This window comes from Trichosurus vulpecula, chromosome 5 (assembly GCF_011100635.1).
Source record: "Trichosurus vulpecula isolate mTriVul1 chromosome 5, mTriVul1.pri, whole genome shotgun sequence".
NCBI classification, from domain to species: Eukaryota; Metazoa; Chordata; class Mammalia; order Diprotodontia; family Phalangeridae; genus Trichosurus; species Trichosurus vulpecula.
Window position 1 is genome coordinate 265,832,060 of NC_050577.1, and position 22,374 is coordinate 265,854,433.

Sequence of the window (22,374 nt, forward strand, 5' to 3'; positions counted from 1 at the left end):
ATAGGGAGAGATAGAATGGGGTGGATTATCTCGCATAAAGGTGGCAAGAGGAAGCAGTTCTGTGGGAGGAGGGGAGAGGGCAGGTGAGGGGGGAATGAGTGAACCTTGCTCTCATCAGATTTGGCCTGAGGAGGGAATACCATACATACTCAGTTGGGTATCTTACCCCACAGGAAAGAAGAGGGAGGAAGATAAAAAAAAAATAAAAAGGGGGGGATGATGGAGGGGAGGGCAGATGGGGGTGGAGGTAATCAAAACAAACACTTTGGAAAGGGAGAAAATTCAATAAAGCGGGATGGGTTGGGAAGGAGCAAAATGTAGTTAGCCTTTCACAACATGAGTATTGTGGAAGGGTTATACATAATGATACATGCGTGGCCTAGGTTGAAGTGCTCGACTTCTTAGGGAGGGTGGGTGGGAAGGGAAGAGGGGAAAGAATTTGGAACTCAAAGTTTTAAAAACAGATGTTCAAAAAAAAAGTTTTTGCATGCAACTGAAAAATAAGATACACAGGCAATGGGGCGTAGAAATTTATCTTGCCCTACAAGAAAGGAAGGGAAAGGGGGATGAGAGGGGAGGGGGGTGATAGAGGGGAGGGCTGACTGGGGAACAGGGCAACCAGAATATATGCCATCTTGGAGTGGGGGGGAGGGGAGAAAAGGGGAGAAAATTTGTAATTCAAATTGTTGTGAAAATCAATGCTGAAAACCAAATATGTTAAATAAATAAATTTAAATAAAAAATATAAAAAAATTAGACTGCACACAAAAATATATACTGAGGAATATAAAACTACATGAAAATTTCTCAGCCAAGATTAAACACCCCTGAAAGGTATATTAGTCTCTTTTTCATAGAATGATCTATTTTTCCCCTCTAAATTGAGGACAAAATTTTCATTTTTCCAATAAATAAAATACAAAATAACCTTAGTTAACATAAAAGCATGCTGATAACATAATAAAAATATGGGCGTGATAAATAAACATTGTTCTTTGTTTGCAAGTTGTTTTTCTTTCATTTTCAAAAAGGATCAATGATGTCACTTAGTGGTGTCTTGACTTGCCTATGAATTGGATTTAAGTGAGGCAGAGTTGCATAAAGTTACCAGCCTCACTCTCTTCCTGAGTCATCAAAGTTCAATGACAGGACAAAAGTCAAGACAACTGGCCATAGCCCCGGATACAGTGGATGACCATAGCATCTTCAATATCTGACCAAGGTCTAAGAGCTCCACAGCACCTGCTTCAGCAGTCTTCATGGTCATTGGAACATATTGTTCTCATCTGCCCATTCAGGCAGGGGAAGTCTTCGCATGCTTGGGGTAGACATTCCCCGAACTCACCAACAGGTTTGAGACTTCTCAGTCATCTTCATCCTGGTTTGGTGTGGCTGAGACAGTTTACCCTGTCTCATGTGTGGCCACCATGCATGTCACAGCTTCTTGGAGCCACAGGTGAGAATTGAGTGAATCAGGTGGACAAGCAACCCTGAAAAGGTCTTGGCAAGCCCTCACACCAAAGGTGCTTGTCCTCCTGACCACCCCTGTTTACAAGTACAAAACATATAACAAGTACTATTTTTACTTCATTTTCTATAATTCAAAATACTTCAAACTATGGAAACCCTTTCTGGACCCTTGATGACTTGTGGTTTATGAACTACCAGGAACACTGGCTCTTTTCACTCCAATTTCAGATCACTCTGTGTTAACTAAAACAAACTTAATTTCCCTGGGTCTTTGTTTCCTTACCTGAAGAATGAGGACAATATTCCATATGGTATTAGGAGACTATTTCAAGGGTTCATTAGTGTGGGCACCCCTCTAGGAGACTGTATGATGCCTAAGATCTCTTCCATTTCAAGACAGAGTTAACTCATTTTCCTGTAGATTAGTATACTTCATGAATAAATAAATCATTAATCCCAAATTAGTTACCATTACTCTAGTCTGCTGATGTACGCTTAGAGAAAGGAAACTAGAATCTGGCATAATGGAGTCTCAGCTGCTTGCAGACTGCTGTGACCGTGACCATAAGTTACTTAATGTCCCTGAGCCTCTGTATAGAATGAAACTAATACTTAAACTAGTTCACAGGTGGTTATGGAAAGTGATTTGTAATTTCATTCAAAAACTGTCTATTCTGATCCTTTGAAGACATGTCATTGGGGAATGGCTCTTGTTCTTATGAGAAAGCAGATTCAGTTGAGTGGTGAGATTAAAAGCTCCCTAGCAATGTCACAGATCCTAGGAACACAAAGTCACTTTAACGAGACCATAACTGATCAAAAGATATCCATCTAACCATTCACACAGCAAAAACAAAGAGAATGCAAAATACGGCATATTAACTAGATTACAGCATACAGATTGACAGATATAATAGGAGCAACATCTGGTTCGGACCTATGGCAGTAAAAATCAAAGGTCACATAGACTAGTATTTTTCCCAAAAAGTCAATGAAACTGTCCTCAAGACTCAATTGGCCCAGGGCATTAAGGCTCTAAGGAGATAGACGTAGCTTCTTGGTTACCTAGAATGTCTCATTTCGTTCCAGTCCTGGCCTGAGTGAGGCCTGGCGTCAAACAGGCAGAGTGAGTGGGTGTGTTTGGAGAAGGAGAGTGGGAGGAGATTGACTTGTTGCTTTCAACACTAAGAGAAGGAGTATCCACATTTACAGAGGATTCATTTATTCAACAAACATTTAGCAATCATGATACAGTTTAACAGCTTGCTAAGAAAGCACTGGGTATGATACAAAGATAGAAACAGTTCCAGCCATCTATCCGGGTAAAATTATCCACATATTGGAAGCACACTTTTGCTCTCCTTTTCTTTTGTTGTTTTGTTTATTTTCTTCTTTCTCATGGTTCCTCTGGTTAATTCTAATTCTTCTTTACATCATGACTTATGTGAAAATGTTTAATATGAATGCATAAGTGGAGCCTATGTCAGATTGCTTGCTGTCTTGGGGAGGGGGGAGGAGAAGAAGGGGGAGAAAACTTAAAACTCAAAATCTTATGGAAGTGAATGTTGAAAACTAAAAATAAATAAATTTATTATGAAAAAGATTATCTGCATCTCTGCTTTTTCCCTAGTAACACAAATTTGTATATAAAAAGGAATTAAGAATTGTTTCCTTAACACTTGAGCCATCTATAGTATACAAGAGCATTAAAAATTGTGGCTACTTGGTGGTATAGTGGACTTGAGGTCAGGAAGGCTGAGTTCAAATCCTGCCTCAGATACCTACTAGCTGGGTGACCCCAGGGGCAAGTCACTTTATGGCTCTCAGTGTCCTCATCTGTAAAGGGATAAATAAAAGTACCTACTTCATAGGGTTGTTCTGAGAATCTAATTTATGTAAAGTTTTGCAAGCCTTAGCAAATATGCCACTGTGACGTAAGACTCAGTCATTAAGAAGCATTATGTGAGGAAGGGAGATTGCCATCTTTCTAGGTTAGTAAAGAAAGAATATTGTTTCTGTCCATCAAAGCAGATAGTGTCAAGACTAGCATTCCCTACAATTCTTACTGTTTCCAGAAACCGAGGGGAAGTGAGAAGGTATAAGGGACTGCAGTAGGCAGGAAGTCTGCTTAATTTGAAGAGTAGTGATTGGCAGCCTTATCAAAGACCTACCCTCTTACACTCCCAAGCCAAACTACCAGCAACCTTGCTAACTAGGTTGACTACAAATTTATGTAATCTCAACTGGGTCCTCACTGTGTGAGGCAATCTGTTTAAACCTCCCTAAATGACTCACTATCCCATTTACCACGGAGGCTTTTCCAAATCCTCATCCCTTCTTCGGATCTTCCAAAGCTCTGCCTCTTTCCTCCTATTTCACTGAAAAAAAAAATGAGGCCATTTGCTGAGAGGCCCCTCTTCCTCTGTTCCTCATGTCGTATCACTTAAATTTCTTCTTCCGCTGTCTCTTCCCTCATCCCCATCTCACATGAAGAGGGAGCTTTTCTCCTTGCCAGGGCAAGCCCCTTTGCATATACAAGTGATCCCATTCCATCCTGTCTTCTCCAGCATATTATTACTCCTTCTATCATTGCATCCCTACTCTCTCACTTAGCTTCAGTCTCTCCTTCGCTACTGGCTTCTTCCCTACTGCCTGCAAATATTTCCATAACATGTCCATATCTACCTCATCATCAAAAAACTCTCACTCGATCTACCCATGCCTGTCAACTATTGTCCTCTCGCTCTCCTCCCTTTTGGGACTAAATTCCTTGATAAGGCTGTCTACCATCCTTTCCTCTACTGCCTTTCCTATCCTTCCTTTCCTCTCATTCTGTTACCTACTTTCAACCTTCCTAACTCATCAACTGAAACTGCTCTCTCCCAAGTTACTAACAATCTCTTAATTGTCCAATCTGATCTCCTTTTCTCAATCCTCATCCTTGACTTTTCTGCAGCCTTTACTCCTGTGGACCACTCTCTTCTACTGGAAAAGTTCTTCTCTCCAGGCTTTCATGATGCTACTCTGTCTCAGTTCTTCTATCTCTCCGACTGCCCCTTCTCAGTTTCCTTCATCCTGGTCATACTGTGATACCTGAGTAGCCAGCTATTGCTAGAAAAACCCTTTCCCCAGCCCCTAACTGCAAACCCCAGTCTGCATAAGACAAAAACAGACTGAGGTCCTGCCGTTGGGCCCCTAAGACATTTCCAAGGAATGTAAGCTAATTACCAGGAAAGCCTAACGATCTTCCTTTAACTAACTGAGTGGGCTGAGAGACAACTCTGTCTCCCGCTTAACAAAGCCAGCTGGAGCATCCCTCAGTCTGCCTATGGCCTTGAAGGATGAAAGCCTCAGCCCCAGATATTCTTTTGAATTATGTGACTGTTCCTAGCTCTTATCTCATGAGTCATGTTGTGGGATGTATGGCAAACTGGACAGAGATCCTGGGTTGTAATTCCAATTGACACTTTGTCAACTATCTGATATGTTGTATTTACAATCTATTCAGGGTTCCTCTAACGTATCATGGTCATAAAAAGTGAAATAACACAGGCTTGCTGAGTCTGCAAAGTAACATATGTAAACTTTAAGAGATAATTAAGCATTGAATCCTGTATTGTCTATATAAACCACCCTCTCGGTTTAAACGTGGTCATTTGCTATGGGAATTTTCCCGAATGACCGCCGGCTAATAAACTTCTCCATTCAAAACTTACACTCTGTGGCGTGTCTCACTCGCTTCTGGTATAACAATACCCTCTAACTGTGGGTGTCCCTTGGGGCTCTATCTTGCCCCTTATTTTTTTCTGGGTGTAATTATCATCTCTATGCTGATGATTTTCAAATCTATTTCTCTAGTCCTAATGTGACTTCTGACCTCCAGTCTCACATCTCCAATTGCCCATGAGATATCTCAAACTGAATGTCCAGTAAGTGTCTTAAACTCAACATGTCCAAAACTGAACTTATCTTTTTTCCCAACTTTTCTCTCTTCCGAATTTCCCTATTGCTGGTAAGGGTACCACCATCCTCTCAATCCCCCACGCTGGAAACCTAGGAATCACCCTCAACTCCTCACTATCTCTAACCCCCAATATCCAATGTTACCAAGAACTGTCTGTTTCACCTTTGCCACATCTCTTCTGACACTGCTACCACTCTCCAGCAGGCTTTTGTCACCTACCTCCTGAACTACTGCAATAGCCTGCTAGTGGGTCTGCCTGCCTCAAGTCTCCCCCTACTCCAATCTGTCCTCCATTCAGACACTAAAGCGATTTTCCTAAAGAGCAGGACCAATCATGCCACACACACATATACACCTCCTACTCAATATACTCCAGTGGCTTTCTATTGCCTCCAGAAGCAAACATAAAATGCTCTGTTTAGCATTCAAAGACCTTCATGACCTAGCCCCCTCATTCCTTTCCAGTCTTATTATACCTCACACACACACCCTCATCCCCACCCCATGTACTCTATGGTTGATCCTTGATCAAGCAATTCCATCTTCCCCAGACTCCCGACATTTTCCCTGGCTGTACCCCATGCCTGCAGCGCTCTCCTTCCCCAACTCGGACTACCACTGACCTCCCTGGCTTCCTGCAAGCCCCAGCTAAACTCCCCTCTTCCACAGGAAGCCTTCCCCAGTGCCTCTAAATTCCAGTGCTTTTCTTCGGTTATCTCCAATTTATTATAAGTGTGACTTGTTTGTTACATAGTTGTTTGCATGTGGGCGCCATCATTAGACTGCGAGACCCTGGAGAGCACGGACTAACTCTCTGTGACCTCTCCTTCCATATCTCCAGCGCTCAGCACAGACGCTTAATAAATATATACGGAGCAAGAGGCAGAATGACAGCCCCGGCTAGAAGCCACTCCCTGCTCAGGTGGCTCCTCAACTAGAAGCTGCTGAACCGGAAGCGCACGCGCTGGCCCCGCCCCTTCTCGCGCTTAGTTTCCGCCGCAGCAGGGGCCGGTCACGCTCACTCCCGATCTCTTTCTGCAGCCATCTTGGTTCCGCGTTCCTCTCACAGTAAGTGCGGGGTCTGCCGCCGCTCTCTATCCGCCGCCATCCGCCTCCCCCAAGAGCCAGGCCTCCTCCCCTGCCACCGGGGACGGAGCTAAGGAGAACCAAGAGTCCGGTGGAGTCCCTCGGGACACGGGGGACTGCGGGATGGGGAGGGTAGCCCGGGTCCCCCGGACAAAATGGGGTCTGCAGGCCGTCGTCCGGCCTGGGGTGGAGGGGGGGGGGTGAGGGGAGAGGCATCGGAACGAGAGCCGCCCCCACCCCCACGGCGTGCGGAGCTCAGCCGTTGTGGCGCCGTGGGAGCAGGGGGCCCCGCGGCCAGGCGGGTCACCAAGCCGCCGCGGACCTGTGGGTCAGCGGGTAGGCCGGAGCCCCCGAGGCGTTGATAGAAGTCACCGCTTTCCCCTGATCCTCGGGGCCCGGACCTCGCGCGAAGCTGGTGCTGGACCCAAGTGGGAATCAGCGGGCTGCGGGGGCAGCCGGGGGAGGGGTTCCCTGGTAACTCAAGGTCTCTATCCCCCCCCAGAAATGCCCGGCGAAGCGACAGAAACCGTCCCAGCCACAGAGCAAGAGTTGCCACAGCCCCAGGCTGAGACAGGTAGGTCCTCCCGTCGGTTCACGATAAGATTGATTGAACAGTCTTAGGGGATCAAGTGACAGGGAGCGGGGTGCGGGTGGAGGAATGGAGGGGGTGGAGGGAGGGCAGCAGAGGATCGTCAGCTGCAGCGTGACTCTTTGATAAGATCTAGTTGATGGGAGTTAGGGGTAGTTTCTCGAGCATCACTTTGATTAAAGTTCTCAGTACCTCCGCCCCCCATGGGACTATCTCTGTGGGTTACATCTATTTCCGAAAAAGGAGCTTTTGTGACCCCTCCCCCACAACGAAATTGAGCAGGTTCCAGAGATTCTCCCCCTGCTGGAAGTGGCCGACACTCAGACTGGCTGAAGAGACCCGAGCTTGGGTGAAGCTCCAGCCAGGAAGTGGCATCAAGGTTTTAGATGTCGTTTGGCATTGTGCCTTGCGTCACGTGTCTGGATTAGATGCTCACAAGTGGTGAGAGAGCCCTAGTGGGCCTTGGAGTTCTCCCTTGGGATGGTGTATCCCGGGGTTAGTGCTGTGAATGGGTTTTTTAGTGTGTTGCAGCAACGTTTTCAGCAGATGTTAACCTGATGAAACTTTGGGACCTGATATCCAATGAGCCCAATAAAGTTGCTTTTTTCTTTACTTTTCAATCTGTAAAGACAGGTGTGTTGCTGTATGGGAGGTGAAGGCGAATGAGTGGTTTGGGATTAGGCTGAGTGAAGTGTATCCCGCTTCTTCTCATGCCTACAACTTCTTTACCCCTACTTCACATTCCCTGATTTAAAATGAGACTTTCGTTTTTGGTTTATAGAAAATGGTCATTGGGTAGCCAGTAGTGTCTTACACAGTGAGCTCTTTGGGGATATGGTAAAATTCTCCCTATCCTCCAGTCTGACTTTGAACAGCTGAAGGGATTAAATGCAGCTGCCACTATTCTCAGAAAGAAAAGCAGGGTCCTTGGTTGGAAGGGGACAGGGAAGGCTTGTGAGAAGGTAAAATGATTTCAGTATTTCTCAGAAGAATCAATCTAATACAGTTTTTCTTTAAATATCACTATAGAAGCATATGATGGAGTCCAAGGCACTTCTGAAATCTGAGCTGTCAAGTTCATAATGTTCCTCAAATTTTGAGTTACTCTGACTCCCATTCATTGAGAGAGAAAACTGGCTTCTAGTTTTCTTGCCCATGGACAGGATTTTCTGTCCCAGTTGTTCTTGACGAGCCTTAATTCTAACGTGAAGAGACTTGATTTGGAACAATGGGTTTTCAATGTTGAGGGGTGCCAGTGATTTGTGGAATATGACTTTGTATGACTAAACAGTGCAGTTGCAGTACTGAAGTGAATAACCCAGGTATCCATGGACAGTATATTACTGGCCAGATGGCCAGATTTCAAGCTAAAGCAGGAGTGGGGCACTTTCTTGTTTTGGGTTTCTGTCTTGCCTTCCTACTGGACAGGCATAGTTCAATTAAGCTTTGAACTACAAGTTTTCCAAAGAGGACTAGTTGGAACACCTTATTTTTGTATAGGAACTTTTGGGTTGAGTTGAATATGTGGAGTAAACTGTGATTTCTTGGCAAGGTGTTCCCTTCCAGTGATTATCCAGTTTTATACCTCCCTGAATACTCATGCTAGTTCAGTATTCAGAGGAATCCTTCGACTGAGCCAAACTTTTATCTCTGATGTTGACCTTCATTTCCTCATTTCAGGGCTGGGGAGCATCAAGTGATTATTTAGGTGATGCAGAGTTCCCTTTCCACTCTAAATCTTTCATACCCATACCCCCACCCCTTTTCTGTATAGTACCCTAGTTTCAAACTGAAGTCTTGTCTGGTTGGACAGGTTGAGCCACAATTATATGACAGTCTACACCCTTATGACTAAGATTAAACCCCTGGAATTTCTGATTAATCGTCATGCCTCTAAAGAGCTAACATTGCCAAACGAGGGCATATATCTTTTCTTCCCTCCTTCCCAGCACATTTGCCTGTAAGTATAGAATCCTAGAGATGGAAAGGGGATATAAGGGGTTATTTAGACCAACTTTTTTGTGTTCTGCAAAGGAAGATACTGGCCCAAAACACTGAAGTTATTTTTCCATGATCATATGGTAGCAGTCAACTAGAACCCAAATCCCATTCCAATATTCTTTCAGTAATTCCACACTGCTCTGCACTGAATCGGGAGGAGAGGGGATTTTAGACTTCCTTTTTTGCTGACTTGAGGGAATCTGTGGCCTGGGGTGGGTCAGGGGATGGTTCCTGATCTGATGGTGTTCTTGGATTTGTACTGAACTGTTTCTTGCTCATTCGTCTTATCAACACCAAGTAGCAGGTACATGAACATGGTTTTGTTAGTTTATGATCCTTGGGTAGGCAATATGAAAGAATGTGCTGGTAGGAAAGGGGTTTTTTGTCAGTGGTCCTAGAATTGGGAAATAGAGGCCATGTGGACTATAGGGTCCCAACATGCCACGCTTCCTTTGTAAAACCACTTTTTAGGTGCTCTTCTCTCCCCTGAGACTTTGTTTCTGTTGTAGGGACTTGGCAAAATCCTTATGGGTAACCCCTATGATGTCCTTATATTTAGAGAAAGTTAGTTGGTGATGTGTTGCTCCCATCTAAATGAGCTTTCATACAAAGTGACTTTGATGCTCAGGTAAAACAAAAAGTATTTTCTGTGAGGCATGTTTCACTGAATGGGATTGGATAACTCACCTTTGTTTTTTCCTTTCTCCTCCCTCTTTTATTCTCTCTTCCTTCCAGCTATGCCCCCTGTGTCTTTTAGCGCTGCTTTGGCACAGCCTGGACCTGTTCCTCCCCTTCCCCCTCCTCCCCTTTCTTCTTTCTCTCCCAATCCCCAGCCCCTTTGTCCTTTGACTACACCTGACCCACCCTCCCCATTTTCTCTTCCTTCTGTAGCACCCTTTTCCCAGGCATCCCCTTTGGCAACCCTGCCATTAGGAACTGGTCCTCCCCAAGCTCCAGCCACTTATACTTTGCCACCATCATCCCCCATGGCCACACCAGCCTTTCTCCCAGACCTTATAGGACCTCCCATCTCCCCAGCTGCCCTAGCTCTGGCTTCCCCTATGATTTCTCCAGCCCTGAAAGGTGCCCCTTCCTCTTCAGCTCCTTTGTCTCTGGTGGCCCTGGCACCTTCCTCTGCTCAAAAGAGCCTGGATGCTTCACCAAATCCAGTGAGCCCGACTCAACCTGGGACAGTCACATCTCTGTTGAGTCCTACTAATCCTAAAATTCCAGTCCCAAAAGTGGCTTCCACCTCTGCCACAGTTCCCCCTCAGGAATCCACTGACCTAAAAGGCACTTGCACCCCTCCAGCTGTAGTCACTGCTCTCCCACCACATCCTGGAACTCCTCTAGCCTCTGAGTCAAATACAGTTCTCCAGACGGCCCCTGCCTTACCTATTTCAATCCAGGCTGCTCCTGTGGCCCCCCCTTCTCCAACAGCCCCCTCTGCTGCCTTTACTCCTCTTGTAGGCCCTCCTGTCTCACATGCAGAACAGATTGTTTCTCCCAACTCTGGAGCTGCAGCTCAGATAGGCTCTGATAATTTCTCAAAACCTAAAAGCCCTGCTCCGATTACCATCCCACTAGGTATATCTTCCCAGGGACCTACAACGTCCCCTACAACCCTAGGATCCCCTGTCACTTTATTTCCAAAAGACCCTCTGGTTTCTCCTGTTGTATCCAGTTCACCTGTAGGGAGTCCCTTTTCCTTACTGATGTCACCTGTTCAGAAAGATCCTTCTTCCATAAGCATAGTCCCTAAATTGTCTTCTGACCCGCCATTTGTTGCCACTTCTCCACCAGTTCCCCCTACTTACCCCTTGTCTCCGCCTGTTCTGTCTTTAGGTCCCAAAGCTCCTTGCCTTGGGAGTCTATCCCTAAAAGGAACCCCTACTCCAGTTGGGAGAACCACACAAGTTGCCACACTGGCTCCCCCTACTGTAACTGCTACTGTACCCATTTCCCTTGAGGGAGGCAACTGTCCATTGGGTAGCCCTTTTATTCCTTCCGATTCAGCAGACTCCAAGCCCAAGAAGGAATGTGCTGTTGTCCCTACAGCCTTACCTCTGTCCACTGTCGTTCCCAAGGATCCTTCTATTGTTCAGGTTGCAGCCCCTTCTCTTAAGACCCCTGTCTCTCCAGCTCTGAAAGATCTCACAGATTCCCAAGTTGTCCCTATGTCTCCTCTTGGAGTCTCTACTCCAATCCAAACAGATTCTCCAACCCAGGAAGTACCTATTACATTACCTTTGGCCCATGTGGCTCTCCCAAGCCCTTCATCTTCTTCTTTGAAATCCTCACCAGGTTCTCCATCTCAGGAAACCACCCCAGCAAAAAAAGATCTTGTGGGATCCCCCCTTCCTGCTGTAGTCCCCTCTCTGACAGTACCAACTGCTCCAAACAAAAATGCAGACAATTCTACTCTAGAGGTCTCTGGCTTTCCAAAAGTCCCTGTAGCCAAAACAGATCTTTCTACTCCTTGTCCTTTAGGCTCTCCTCTTGTAGTCCCTGATAGCCCCTCCAGCTCTGTTAGCCTAGCCCTCAAAGGCTCCCCTACTACCCCAACTATAGACCCCTCTCCTCAGGGGCTCCTTTTTTCTTCATCTCAGATGGACTCGCCAACAAAGAAAAATCCTGCTGCTCTCCTCACTCTTTCCCCTGTAGCTCCCAAAGAAACCACTAGTAATCCAGCTGCAACTCTCTCTCCTGCCGCTCCAAAAGGTCATATGGCTATATCTCCTGAAAGTCCCCATATTCCCTCAACTATTGCTGTTTCTCCCTTGGGAGCTTCTGTCACTCCTCAAACTCCAGAGGTGTTCCCAAATAAGACAAGCTCTGCTACAATCCCTGCTTCCTTAACTCTAGCTTCTATTACTCCCCAAAGTGTACCAGTTCCATCTGTTTTGCCAGCTACTATGACTCCATCCCCCAAAGAGATTTCTGATTCCCCAAGAGTGGCCACCTCTCCTTTAGAGATCACTGTTACTCCTAACAGATTCCCCCTTGCCTCTGATCTGGCCTCAGCCACTCCATCTCCTAAAGGGTCACCTACATCCCCACTTGTGACTCCACCCCACAAAGGAGGCCCTACTCCACCCACTGTGACTCCTCCACCATCTCCCAAAAGGATCTCCACTACTTCACCAGCTCTGCCACCTTCAGCCCCTAAAGAGGCCCCTGCTATTCCTCCAGCTACAACACCACCATCTCCCGAAGGAGCCCCTACTGCTCCAAAAGCTGGAGCTCTGCTTTCCCCCAGTGGGTCCCCCACTACTCCACCAGCTGTGCCTCCGGCCCCCAAAGAAGTCCCAGGTGCAATGCTGCCATCCCCCAAAGGGTCCCCCACTACACCAGCTGCAGCTCCACCCTCCCCCAAAGGGACCCCCACTACCCCACCAGCTGTAATGCCACCATCCCCTAAAGGGGCCCCCATTACACCAGCTGCAGCTCCACCCTCCCCCAAAGGGGTCCCTACTACACCAGCTATAGCTCCACCATCCCCTAAAGAGGCCCCTGTTACACTAGCTGTGCCTTCTCCATCCTCCAACACTCCAGCTGTAACTACCTCTCCTTTGGAGGCCACTGTCTCTCAAGTTCCTAAAGGACTCCCAGTCAAGAAAGGCTTGGCTACTTCCCCTGCAGCAGCTAAAGGTGCACCCGCTCCTCCAGCTGCTGCTTCTCCATCCCCCAAAGTCTCTTCTGATTCCTCATCGATAGCCACCTCACCTCTGGAGGCCGCTGTCTCTCCTCAGACTCCTAAAGGGTCCCCAGCCAAGAAGGGCTCAGCTACTTCTCCCACAGCAGCTAAAGGTGCACCCGCTCCTCCAGCTGCTGCTTCTCTGTCCCCCAAAGTCTCTTCTGATTCCTCATCGATAGCCACCTCACCTCTGGAGGCCACTGTCTCTCCTCAGGCTCCTAAAGGGTCCCCAGCCAAGAAGGGCTCAGCTACTTCCCCTGCAGCAGCTAAAGGTGCCCCTGCTCCCCCAGCTGCTACTTGTCTGTCCCCTAAAGAAGCCACCTCACCTCTGGAGATCACTGTCTCTCCTCAGACTCCTAAAGGATCCCCAGCCAAGAAGGGCTCAGCTCCTTCCCCTGCAGCAGCTAAAGGTGCCCCTGCTTCCCCAGCTGCTACTTCTCTGTCCCCTAAAGAAGCCACCTCACCTCTGGAGGCCACTGTCTCTCCTCAGGCTCCTAAAGGGTCCCCAGCCAAGAAGGGCTCAGCTCCTTCCCCTGCAGCAGCTAAAGGTACCCCTGCTCCCCCAGCTGCTACTTCTCTGTCCCCTAAAGAAGCCACCTCACCTCTGGAGGCCACTGTCTCTCCTCAGACTCCTAAAGGATCCCCAGCCAAGAAGGGCGCTGCTACTTCTCTGTCCCCTAAAGAAGCCACCTCACCTTTGGAGGCCACTGTCTGTCCTCAGGCTCCTAAAGGGTCCCCAGCCAAAAAGGGCTCAGCTACTTCCCCTGCAGCAGCTAAAGGTGCCCCTGCTCCCCCAGCTGCTACTTCTCCATCCCCTAAAGGGGCAGCTGTCTCCCCTCAAACTTCTAAAAGGTCCCTACCCAAAAAGGGTTCTGCTGCTCCATCCGACTTAGCTCCCAAAGAAGCTCCTACTTCGTCAGATATGATTCCATCTCCCAAAGATGGCCCTGTTCCTTCATCTCCCAAATCAACTTCTCCTTCCACAGTATTGACTGTAACCCCTAAAGGGGCCACTAATCACACTTCTGAAGTGGTCTCACCTTTGGGAGCCAATGTCTCTCAAGCTCCTAAAGGTCCCCCAACCAAGAAGGGTTCTGCTGCCCCTACAACTCCCAAGAGTACACCTATTGTCCTGACTCCAAAAGGCCCATCAGCCAAGAAAGGTCATGCAACTTCACCCATTAGGACTCCTTTTACCCCAGCAGCTTCCCCTGATCCCTCAACTAAGATTGGTACTACAGAAGCCCCTCTAGGCCAAAAAGGTGCTTCACCCCAGGCTTCTAAAGGTCCCCCTGTTACTGAAAAGGAGGAAGGTCCTGCTTCCTCCTCAAAGGATCTCATAATGCCTATTCCTGCCCCATCTTCTCCCTTAGTAGCTGCTGCCTCTGAATCCAACCTTACTAAGGCTGAGTCAGCTTGTCTCTCTCCAGCTCCCATCCCACCGGTTTCTTTGCTTCTTGTTCCCTCCCCAGTCCCTCCTCCTTTGCTCCCTAAACAGCAGCCTCTTCTGCCGTCCTCACCTGGGCTGGTGCCCGAAGCACCCTGTAAGCCCCAAGCCCCAGCTGATGAGGACGAGCTGCCGCCTCTGATCCCCCCGGAACCACCCTCAGGGGGAGTGCCTTTCCAGCCGGTCCTGGTGGACATGCCCACCCCCAAACCTACTGGGGTCCCTGCCCCAATCCCTCCTGCCAAGCAGCCCGTTTTGAAGAACAACAAGGGTATTCGCCTTGGTTTGCCGTGTGCATGGTGTGTCGCCCGCACCCTTCTCAGGGCCACCCACCAATACTAACCTTAGGATGCGCCACTCTCCCCTATCCTTGCTTGTGTTTGAACATAGATCATAGAATGGTATTTTAAAATGCAAAGACTTTGGGGAAATGGTGTGGGTTCTTGGTTTTCATCATCTCAGACTTGCCCCATGCAACTTCATGTGGTATGGTCACTAAACTAGATTCTTGAGTCTTCTATCAACTCCTTTCCCTGCCTATCTAGTCTGACTTTGAAAACCAAGACCCACCACACTGTCATTTGCTTAATCTTTACCCATATCACTAACCATGTCCCTGGGCCTAGGATTGTATGATAGAATTGGGGGTCTCTAGCTACCTCAATTTTCTTTCCTGTCACATTAAGATTTGTCAATGACTGAGGCCCAGGGACTCTTATAAACCTCTATTAGATTTAGGACTTTGGTCTGTATTATCTTTCCCTCTGTGAGATGGTACAGCAGATTTGCTCTTCAGTAGTTTTTACTCATGCTTGCCTTTCAGTTGGGAAAATTTTTATCTTTAAAGTATTGGGGGTTTCAGAGGAGTCATAAGAGAAAGAATGTGATGACTTCAATATTAGTGAAGGTGTTGCTAATCAGCTTGTAATTTGGCATTGCTGAGAAATTTTAACTAATCTAGTCCAAACTTATAGGGGAAAGCTGTTTTAAAGTTGTCAAACTCCTGTACCAGCTATTTATGGCTCCTTGCTGTTTGAAGAGAGGGAGGAAATGCCCTGCCTGGCTTGCTCCCCCCTTCCCCCCTTACTGTATAGCTAGACTAAGTTTGCTTCACATGTGTCACTTGGTCACTGGTTGTACCTTGCTTGCAAAACTTGTTCCAGAATAGTTGGAGGGGTGTGGTGAGGTTGGAGTTGAATGGACCAACATAAAGTGGACTTTGCCAAGAAGTGAGAAATCATCAGATTGCCTTGGTGGGGCTTGAGTCCTTTATGTATAAAGTTGTGTGGGCACACCCACAGTAACCCTTATGTGGGGGTCTGCCTAGCTGGCTTCCTAGAAATCTGCTCATTTGGAGTCAGCTTCTAACAAAAGAAACAGCATGATATGCTAGTCTATGGGGTATGTATGGTAAGTGGCTTCTGCTACCTCCCACCTCATCTTCAGGTTCCTTTCTTCAAAGTAACTATTAGAAAATAAAGATTTTTTTTGTCCTCACAGGGTCTGGAACAGAATCTGACAGTGATGAATCAGTACCAGAGCTTGAGGAACAGGATTCTACACAGGCAACCACGCAACAGGCCCAGGTAGGCACATTTCCTTTAAAAGTTCCCTTTTGATAGTGATCGGATGTCCAGTGGTCAGTGTTGCAGTGGTTGTGGAAAGATAGGGAATACAATGTATTGTTGGTGAAGCTGTGAAATGGTAGTACCATTTTGGAAAGCAGTTTGAAATGATGGAAATGAAATCACTAAAAAACCCCGGTACTGGGCTTATACACCATGCAGGAAAAAAGGCCCCATAAATGCTAAAGTATTTATAACCGCACTTTTTTGGTGATACCTAAGAATAGGAAACATAGTAGATGCCCATTGAAATTGTGGTACATGAATATAATGGAATGCTAAATGGAATATGTGATGGACATAGAAAAGCATGGAAAGATGTATATGAACTGAAGCAGAAACCAATATACCAAGAAACCAATATACTCAGTAACCACAACAAATGGAAAGAACAGCAACACAAAGCAATCAAAAGGAAATGTAACAAAATTATAAAGATCAAGCAAGACTTGAGTGAAGAAATTTGAGAGGACAGCCCCCCAACTCATAGGGGTGGGAGGTCCGTGGCTTACACAGTGCACATCTTTTCAGACTTTTTCAATATAGCTATCAGTTGTCTGACTTTTTTTTTCCTTTTTTCTCCAAAGATAGCGTTCTGGGAAGGGGGAAGGGAAAGACACTTATCGTAGGATATTAGTGTGATCTAAGAAACTGAAAATATCGATTAAAAACTTACTAGGGAAAAAGAGTTCCCTCTCGGAAGAAGAAGGTCATTGTAGAAGTAACCTCATAGAGCTCTGTTGGAAAAAGAGACTTTGAGAAAACACTGACCATCCATCCTCAGGGGGAATGTGACTGCCAGGACTCTTGTGGAGTTGACTCAAGTCTTACTTTTCTTTCACCAGCTGGCAGCAGCCGCTGAGATCGATGAGGAACCAGTCAGTAAAGCAAAACAGAGTCGAAGTGAAAAGAAAGCACGAAAGGTATGAGGGAGCCAAAAGGAAGGGAACAAGGACTTTCTTGAAATGATTTTGAAGAATGATATTAGCAAATCTGATGTCATGGGGTATTTCTCTTCTAACTTTCGTCTCTAGCATTCTAACCTTAGAGAAAATTAGCCTCACGTACGGCAAAGGTAACCAGAGTCCAGAGGTCCTGGCAAACCTTTCCTTCTCAGCAGTTGGCAAGGTCTTTTGAGCCAAGGAGGTGGTTTTTATCTTGGATATTATGTTTCTAATATGTCTTAGACTCAAAGCTCCCTTCTTGAGCTGGAAGTTTTGGTTTCTATGTATTTCCTATCACTTTGCAGGCTATGTCCAAACTGGGACTTCGACAAGTGACAGGGGTTACTAGAGTCACCATCCGGAAATCTAAGAATATCCTCTTTGTAATCACAAAGCCCGATGTCTACAAGAGCCCAGCTTCAGATACCTACATAGTCTTTGGGGAGGCCAAGGTGAGCTAGACTCCACGACTGAGCCAGAGGTTTTGAAATTGTTCTCTCCTATGGCACAGGACTATGGGGTTGGGCAAGCAGTCTAGAGCTGGTACTTGGGCTTGTCTGGGATCCCCTGGCTGATCTAGACTGATGGTCTGAACTGATGAGTGTCTCTGCCTGTGTTTTCTTTTTCTGCAGATTGAGGATCTCTCTCAGCAGGCACAGCTAGCTGCTGCTGAGAAATTCAAAGTTCAGGGTGAAGCTGTTTCAAACATACAGGAGAACACACAGACTCCAACTGTACAAGAAGAAAGCGAAGAGGAAGAGGTATAACGGATTGGGGATATGGTGTCTTTGCAGTGATCTTGTGAAGTGGCTTCCTTGATGAGCTGCTTTGTCATAAGTGGTGGTGGTGATTCTTAGAAGTCCTTTCCTAGTGTCACAGCACATAGAGCACTGGACTGGCAGGTCTTTTAACCTCTCTGGGCCTCAGTTTCCTTATTTGTAAAATGGAGGGGGGGAGATATGAATGCGATGACCTCTAAAGTCCCTTCCTATTCTACATCTATGATTGCCTGGTCTTAATTAGGCTCATATTATGTGAAGAGCTTACTATTCCAATTAGCTAGTATCAACCGCTAGTAGTGAGGAGTTTGGTATGAGATCTGTCTGGTAGTCCAGAAGCTTCTTGGGCCAGGTTCTGTCCTACCCATGGTTATAGGCTTGAGTTTTCTCTCTTGTCCCCAGGTTGATGAAACAGGTGTGGAAGTTAAAGACATAGAATTGGTCATGTCCCAAGCAAACGTATCCAGAGCAAAGGCTGTCCGAGCACTAAAGAACAACAGTAATGATATTGTAAATGCAATTATGGTAAGTATTGATGTCCTTTTTCTTTCCCTCTGCCCTGATTCTTAGTGAAGGGTTTCACTTAGAAACTCTACCATTAACCTAAATAAAGTGGAGTTTTGAGACATTTTGAATTATTTAGCAAGCTTTGTATGGTTTTGGATCCTCTTGCTGTCTTTGAAAACAGAACAGCCTTTCTAAGAGAGCACCAGCCCCCGCTTTGCTTTTCAGCCTCCACTCTCAATCTCTGTCCATCAGGGAGGCATTCATCCTCGAGCCCATTATTTTCTGTTAGTGTCTAGTCCCTGTTGATTGGAGTTTTCAGAATTGTCTGTCCCTTCCTCTGATTATCGTTTTTCTTTTGCAGGAATTAACGATGTAACAATCTGGAGACAAAGACATTTTTTCAGTGTTTCAGAGAAGATTAAACGCAACCCGATTTGAAATTTGTACTGTTTCTATCAATAAAGTTGTGGCTTCTTGTTGGATGAACCCAGTAGCTGCTTGTTCTGCGCGCACTCCCCAAGAATGTGGAGACTTCAGAAGCCTGACACAGATTACTTTAGTACCACTATTTTGAATCAGCCCCAGTTGGAGGAATGCAGGCTTCAGTTTCTTTGTTCATAACGTAGGCCCTCCCGCTTTTTGTAAGACACCTGGAATGTGTGGCTTTCTTTTCTTGCAGTGAACACGTCTTGCTACTAGACATGTTTTTTCCTCTGCCAACTCAAATTTTTTTCCCACTTCTTTGCTCCTAGTTAAACATTCTACCGGCAAGCCTTGAATCATTTCATTTGTGGGGGTGAGGGGAAGTGTACTGAGTCCCTTGGCCTTCATTTAATTCATAGTCTTAAAAGACCTTGTAAACTATGCCCTGTTTTCTGTCTTACAAACAATTCTTTGGTGGTCTCGTCCTCTGAGGACCAAAGGCTTTATTGCTGTTACGTTGAAGGGATGGGGCTAGAGATATTGTACGGTAAAGGTTAAAGTGATCTTTGAGAACATACTAATTAGATTGTAATCACTTATTAAAAGCAAATAACTAAATCATATACAATTTAACAATCCAGTGTTCTGTAAATTAACTGAGGAAGAACTCTGTTTCACAGGAGTTGTTAGGAAAACTGGAAGGCAATTTTACAGAAATGGAGTTTAAACTATACCTTTAAAAAGGTCAAAATGGAAATGAAGCCTTAATTTTAAAGGTCTTGCCATTAAAAAAAATTACAACTATAATAGTTGTCTTTCAAAGAAGCTGTAGCCAGGGAAGATTTCTTAACCACAAAAACAATAGAGGCAGTAAGGATGGAATAGATTATTTTTGTTTACATGAATTTTGAAAGCTCTCTTACAGAAACAAAATCGATGAAAAGATAAGTAGGGAAGCTGTCACTGGGGGGGGAAATTTTTGCATCGAATCTCTTAAAGGATCTGATGGCCCAAATAACACAAGTAGCTAAGAGCAAGAATCGAGTTCTCATAAGAATTCGCAAACCAAATGGTATGAAAGCCTAATTACTAATAAATAAGAAATCAAAATGTGAGCTTGCATAACCAATGAATTCATAGATGTCAAATGAAGGGCTAGTCATTGTCAGGAGGGCTGTGTGATGACAAGGCAAATTGTTGGTGGAGCTATGATCTGTTTGAACCATTCTTGGGGGAAAAATTAAAATACTCTCGGCTCAGATCCTGCTAGAGATAGGCCACAAGGTGATAAAAGACATGAACGAAGGTGCAGTATATTTATATATAAACATTTATAGTGGCAATGAACTAGAAATAAGATGTCCATCATTTAGGGAATGGTTAAACTGTGTGTGAAGTAATGGAATACTAATCCAACATTAAATAATTATCAACATGAAGAATTTAGAAAGCACAGAGAGACAAATTAATGCAAAGTGACGTAAGCATAACCAGGAAGACCAAATACAAAAGATGTCCAAGTTGGACCCTGGAGAAGAGGTAAGAAAAGGAATCTCCCCTTATTTCCAAGATTAGGGACTACTGATATTGAGCATGTTGTAGTGTATTATTTGATTTTACTGAAATTTTTATTGACCTCTTTATATAACATTGCCACATACATAGTGAGCCATCTCAAACAAATGATGGGGGGGAAGCAAAAACAACTCTTTTTTTTTAATGTTCCATGAATTCTCACTGGATGGAAGAGGGCTATGTTCAGAAATGAATATGATATAAAGACAAAAGCATCAAAAATAAAATTACTTTTCAGACAACATGAAAAGGGCCTTAGGCACCACCTCAACATCTGGAAATCTCAAGGAATTCTGGACATTCTGGACAGCTGAAGGCTTATCCCATTATACACTAAAGTTGTGTAAATTGTTATTATCTACTTCCCTGCCTTAAATATGTAAAACGCTTTGCAAACCCTAAAAAGCACTATGTAAATGTTAGCTGTGTTCGTAAATAAAATATCTTGTATATATACCTTGTATATACCTTTTCTTGATGACTCAAGGTCATCATTATGCATTTTGTGCTACTTGGGAGGATCAAATGTAAAGGACTTTGCAAGTTCCATAAAAATATTTACATCGCACATTGATGCCTGAGGCCGGGTTTGTGTTTCTAAGTTTAAAATGAAAACCATACTCAGGATTGTGTAACAAGCCTAAGAGGCTCTTCTGTGGAAAGTGCCTTTTCTTTCCCATAGTTCTTGACTATATTCTAATTCAGTGATTAGTTAATGAAGCTAATAAGACAGCTAGCTGACTAGTAGATGGAGTCAGAAAGACTTGGATTCAATTATAGTACCTACCTCCTGGAGGTGTGAGGATCAAACAAGGTAGATAGTAGAACACAGAGCCTGGCACATGGTAGGTACTATATACTTGTTATTCCCGAACAATACCTAAATGGGTTAGCTTCTGTACACACAGACTCCATTATCACATCCCCAATAACCTAGCCATCACAAATCTAGTCTTCTTAAGGTTGGAAACAACTCCAGGACTTGGTCCGTGGCAAGGGCCTCATGGGCCCCATTATCTGGTAAAGCAGCAAAAGGCTGGCTTTTCCACCCAGAGTACTTAGGGCAGGACTTTTAAAGGAGATGGTCTTCACAAACACTAGGGAAATGATGTGATGAGAGTTACATCCCAGGGGCACGTGCTTTTGCAAAACTTGAATGAGGCCTTTCTGAGGGCCCTGGGTTTTCCTTGTTTCAAAGGAATAAAAAGATCCTAGGCTGTGGCTGAAAACATTCCTTATCCAGTTCTACCTGCTTAGTGATACACTCTTAAGTTGTGTCTGTTTGATCTCCCCCACTGAACTATTGGTTTCTTTGGGCTAAGTACCCCACCTATGATGCTCATTACCTGTGATCTTTGACAAATCACTTACCTTCTTGGTCTTCAACTTCCTAACCTGTAAAATGGGAATGATGGCCTCTGAGTCCCTCCCTGCTCTAGATTTTCAATCCTATGATCCTACAATTGAAAGTCTAATTACTTCCATTTCACCACCAAACAGGAAAGGTGAACTTCAAAAAGTTCAGAGTTTTAAAAGGGTCTTAGCAGCCATCTACTCATAAAAGCAGTCACCCAGCCTCTGCTTGAAGACTTCCAATTACAGGGAACCCACTCTGAAATGGCTATCGTTGTTACAAAGGTTTTCCTCACATCAAAGTCACATATGCAACTTCCACGCTTTGCTCCTGGTTCTATGCCCAATCCTTCTTCCGTATGTCAGCCCTTTAAATACTTGAACATGTCTCTCATGTTTCCCCTTAAATCTTTTTCTCCAGGCTGAATATGCCCACCCAATCATTCCTCATATGACCCTGAACTCAGAGTCTGTCATCACCCTGGCTGCCCCTCTTGGGCACTCATATGCCTGCTTATCAATATCAGCTGTGATGCCCAGAACTCAACACAATACTCCAAGGCCCCGTATAGGGGTACTATCACTTTCTTATTCCTGGAAGCTATGTCTCTTTTACTGCAGGTGATAATAATAGCAATAAGTATATGGCACCTACTATGTGCCAGGCACAGCTAAGTGCTTTACAAAAAAATAGTGTCTCACTTAATCCTCACAACAACCCTGTGAAGTAGGTGCTGTTACCCCTATTTTACAGTTGAAGAAACTGAGGCAGGCAGAGGTTAAGTGATTTGCCCAGAATCACACAGCTTTGTTGGCTTAGTCATGTCTGACTTGGACCATAGCAGGCCAGTGCTGTCCCTAGGCTTTTTTTGGCAAAGATAACTGGAGTGGTTTGCCATTTCCTTCTCCAGTGT

General features: G+C 45.3%; 1 protein-coding gene across 5 annotated transcripts; it reads left to right on the plus strand.

The window, feature by feature from the left end:
- Window positions 1-6,423: 6,423 nt before the first annotated feature.
- On the plus strand, window positions 6,424-20,561 carry NACA (nascent polypeptide associated complex subunit alpha). Of its 5 annotated transcripts, none has more exons than XM_036759434.1 (10): window positions 6,424-6,502; window positions 7,023-7,094; window positions 9,846-13,355; window positions 14,280-14,525; window positions 15,755-15,840; window positions 16,725-16,802; window positions 17,129-17,275; window positions 17,456-17,584; window positions 18,005-18,127; window positions 18,471-20,561. In XM_036759434.1, the coding sequence occupies exons 2-10, from the start codon at window positions 7,025-7,027 to the stop codon at window positions 18,483-18,485; spliced, it is 4,404 nt and encodes a 1,467-aa protein (XP_036615329.1). In that variant the 5' UTR covers window positions 6,424-6,502; window positions 7,023-7,024; the 3' UTR covers window positions 18,486-20,561. The 5 variants fall into 5 exon arrangements, with proteins under 5 accessions (XP_036615329.1, XP_036615327.1, XP_036615328.1 ...); XM_036759432.1 differs by having other exon boundaries at window positions 9,846-13,032; window positions 13,309-14,525; XM_036759433.1 differs by having other exon boundaries at window positions 9,846-12,873; window positions 13,309-14,525.
- Window positions 20,562-22,374: the final 1,813 nt, after the last annotated feature.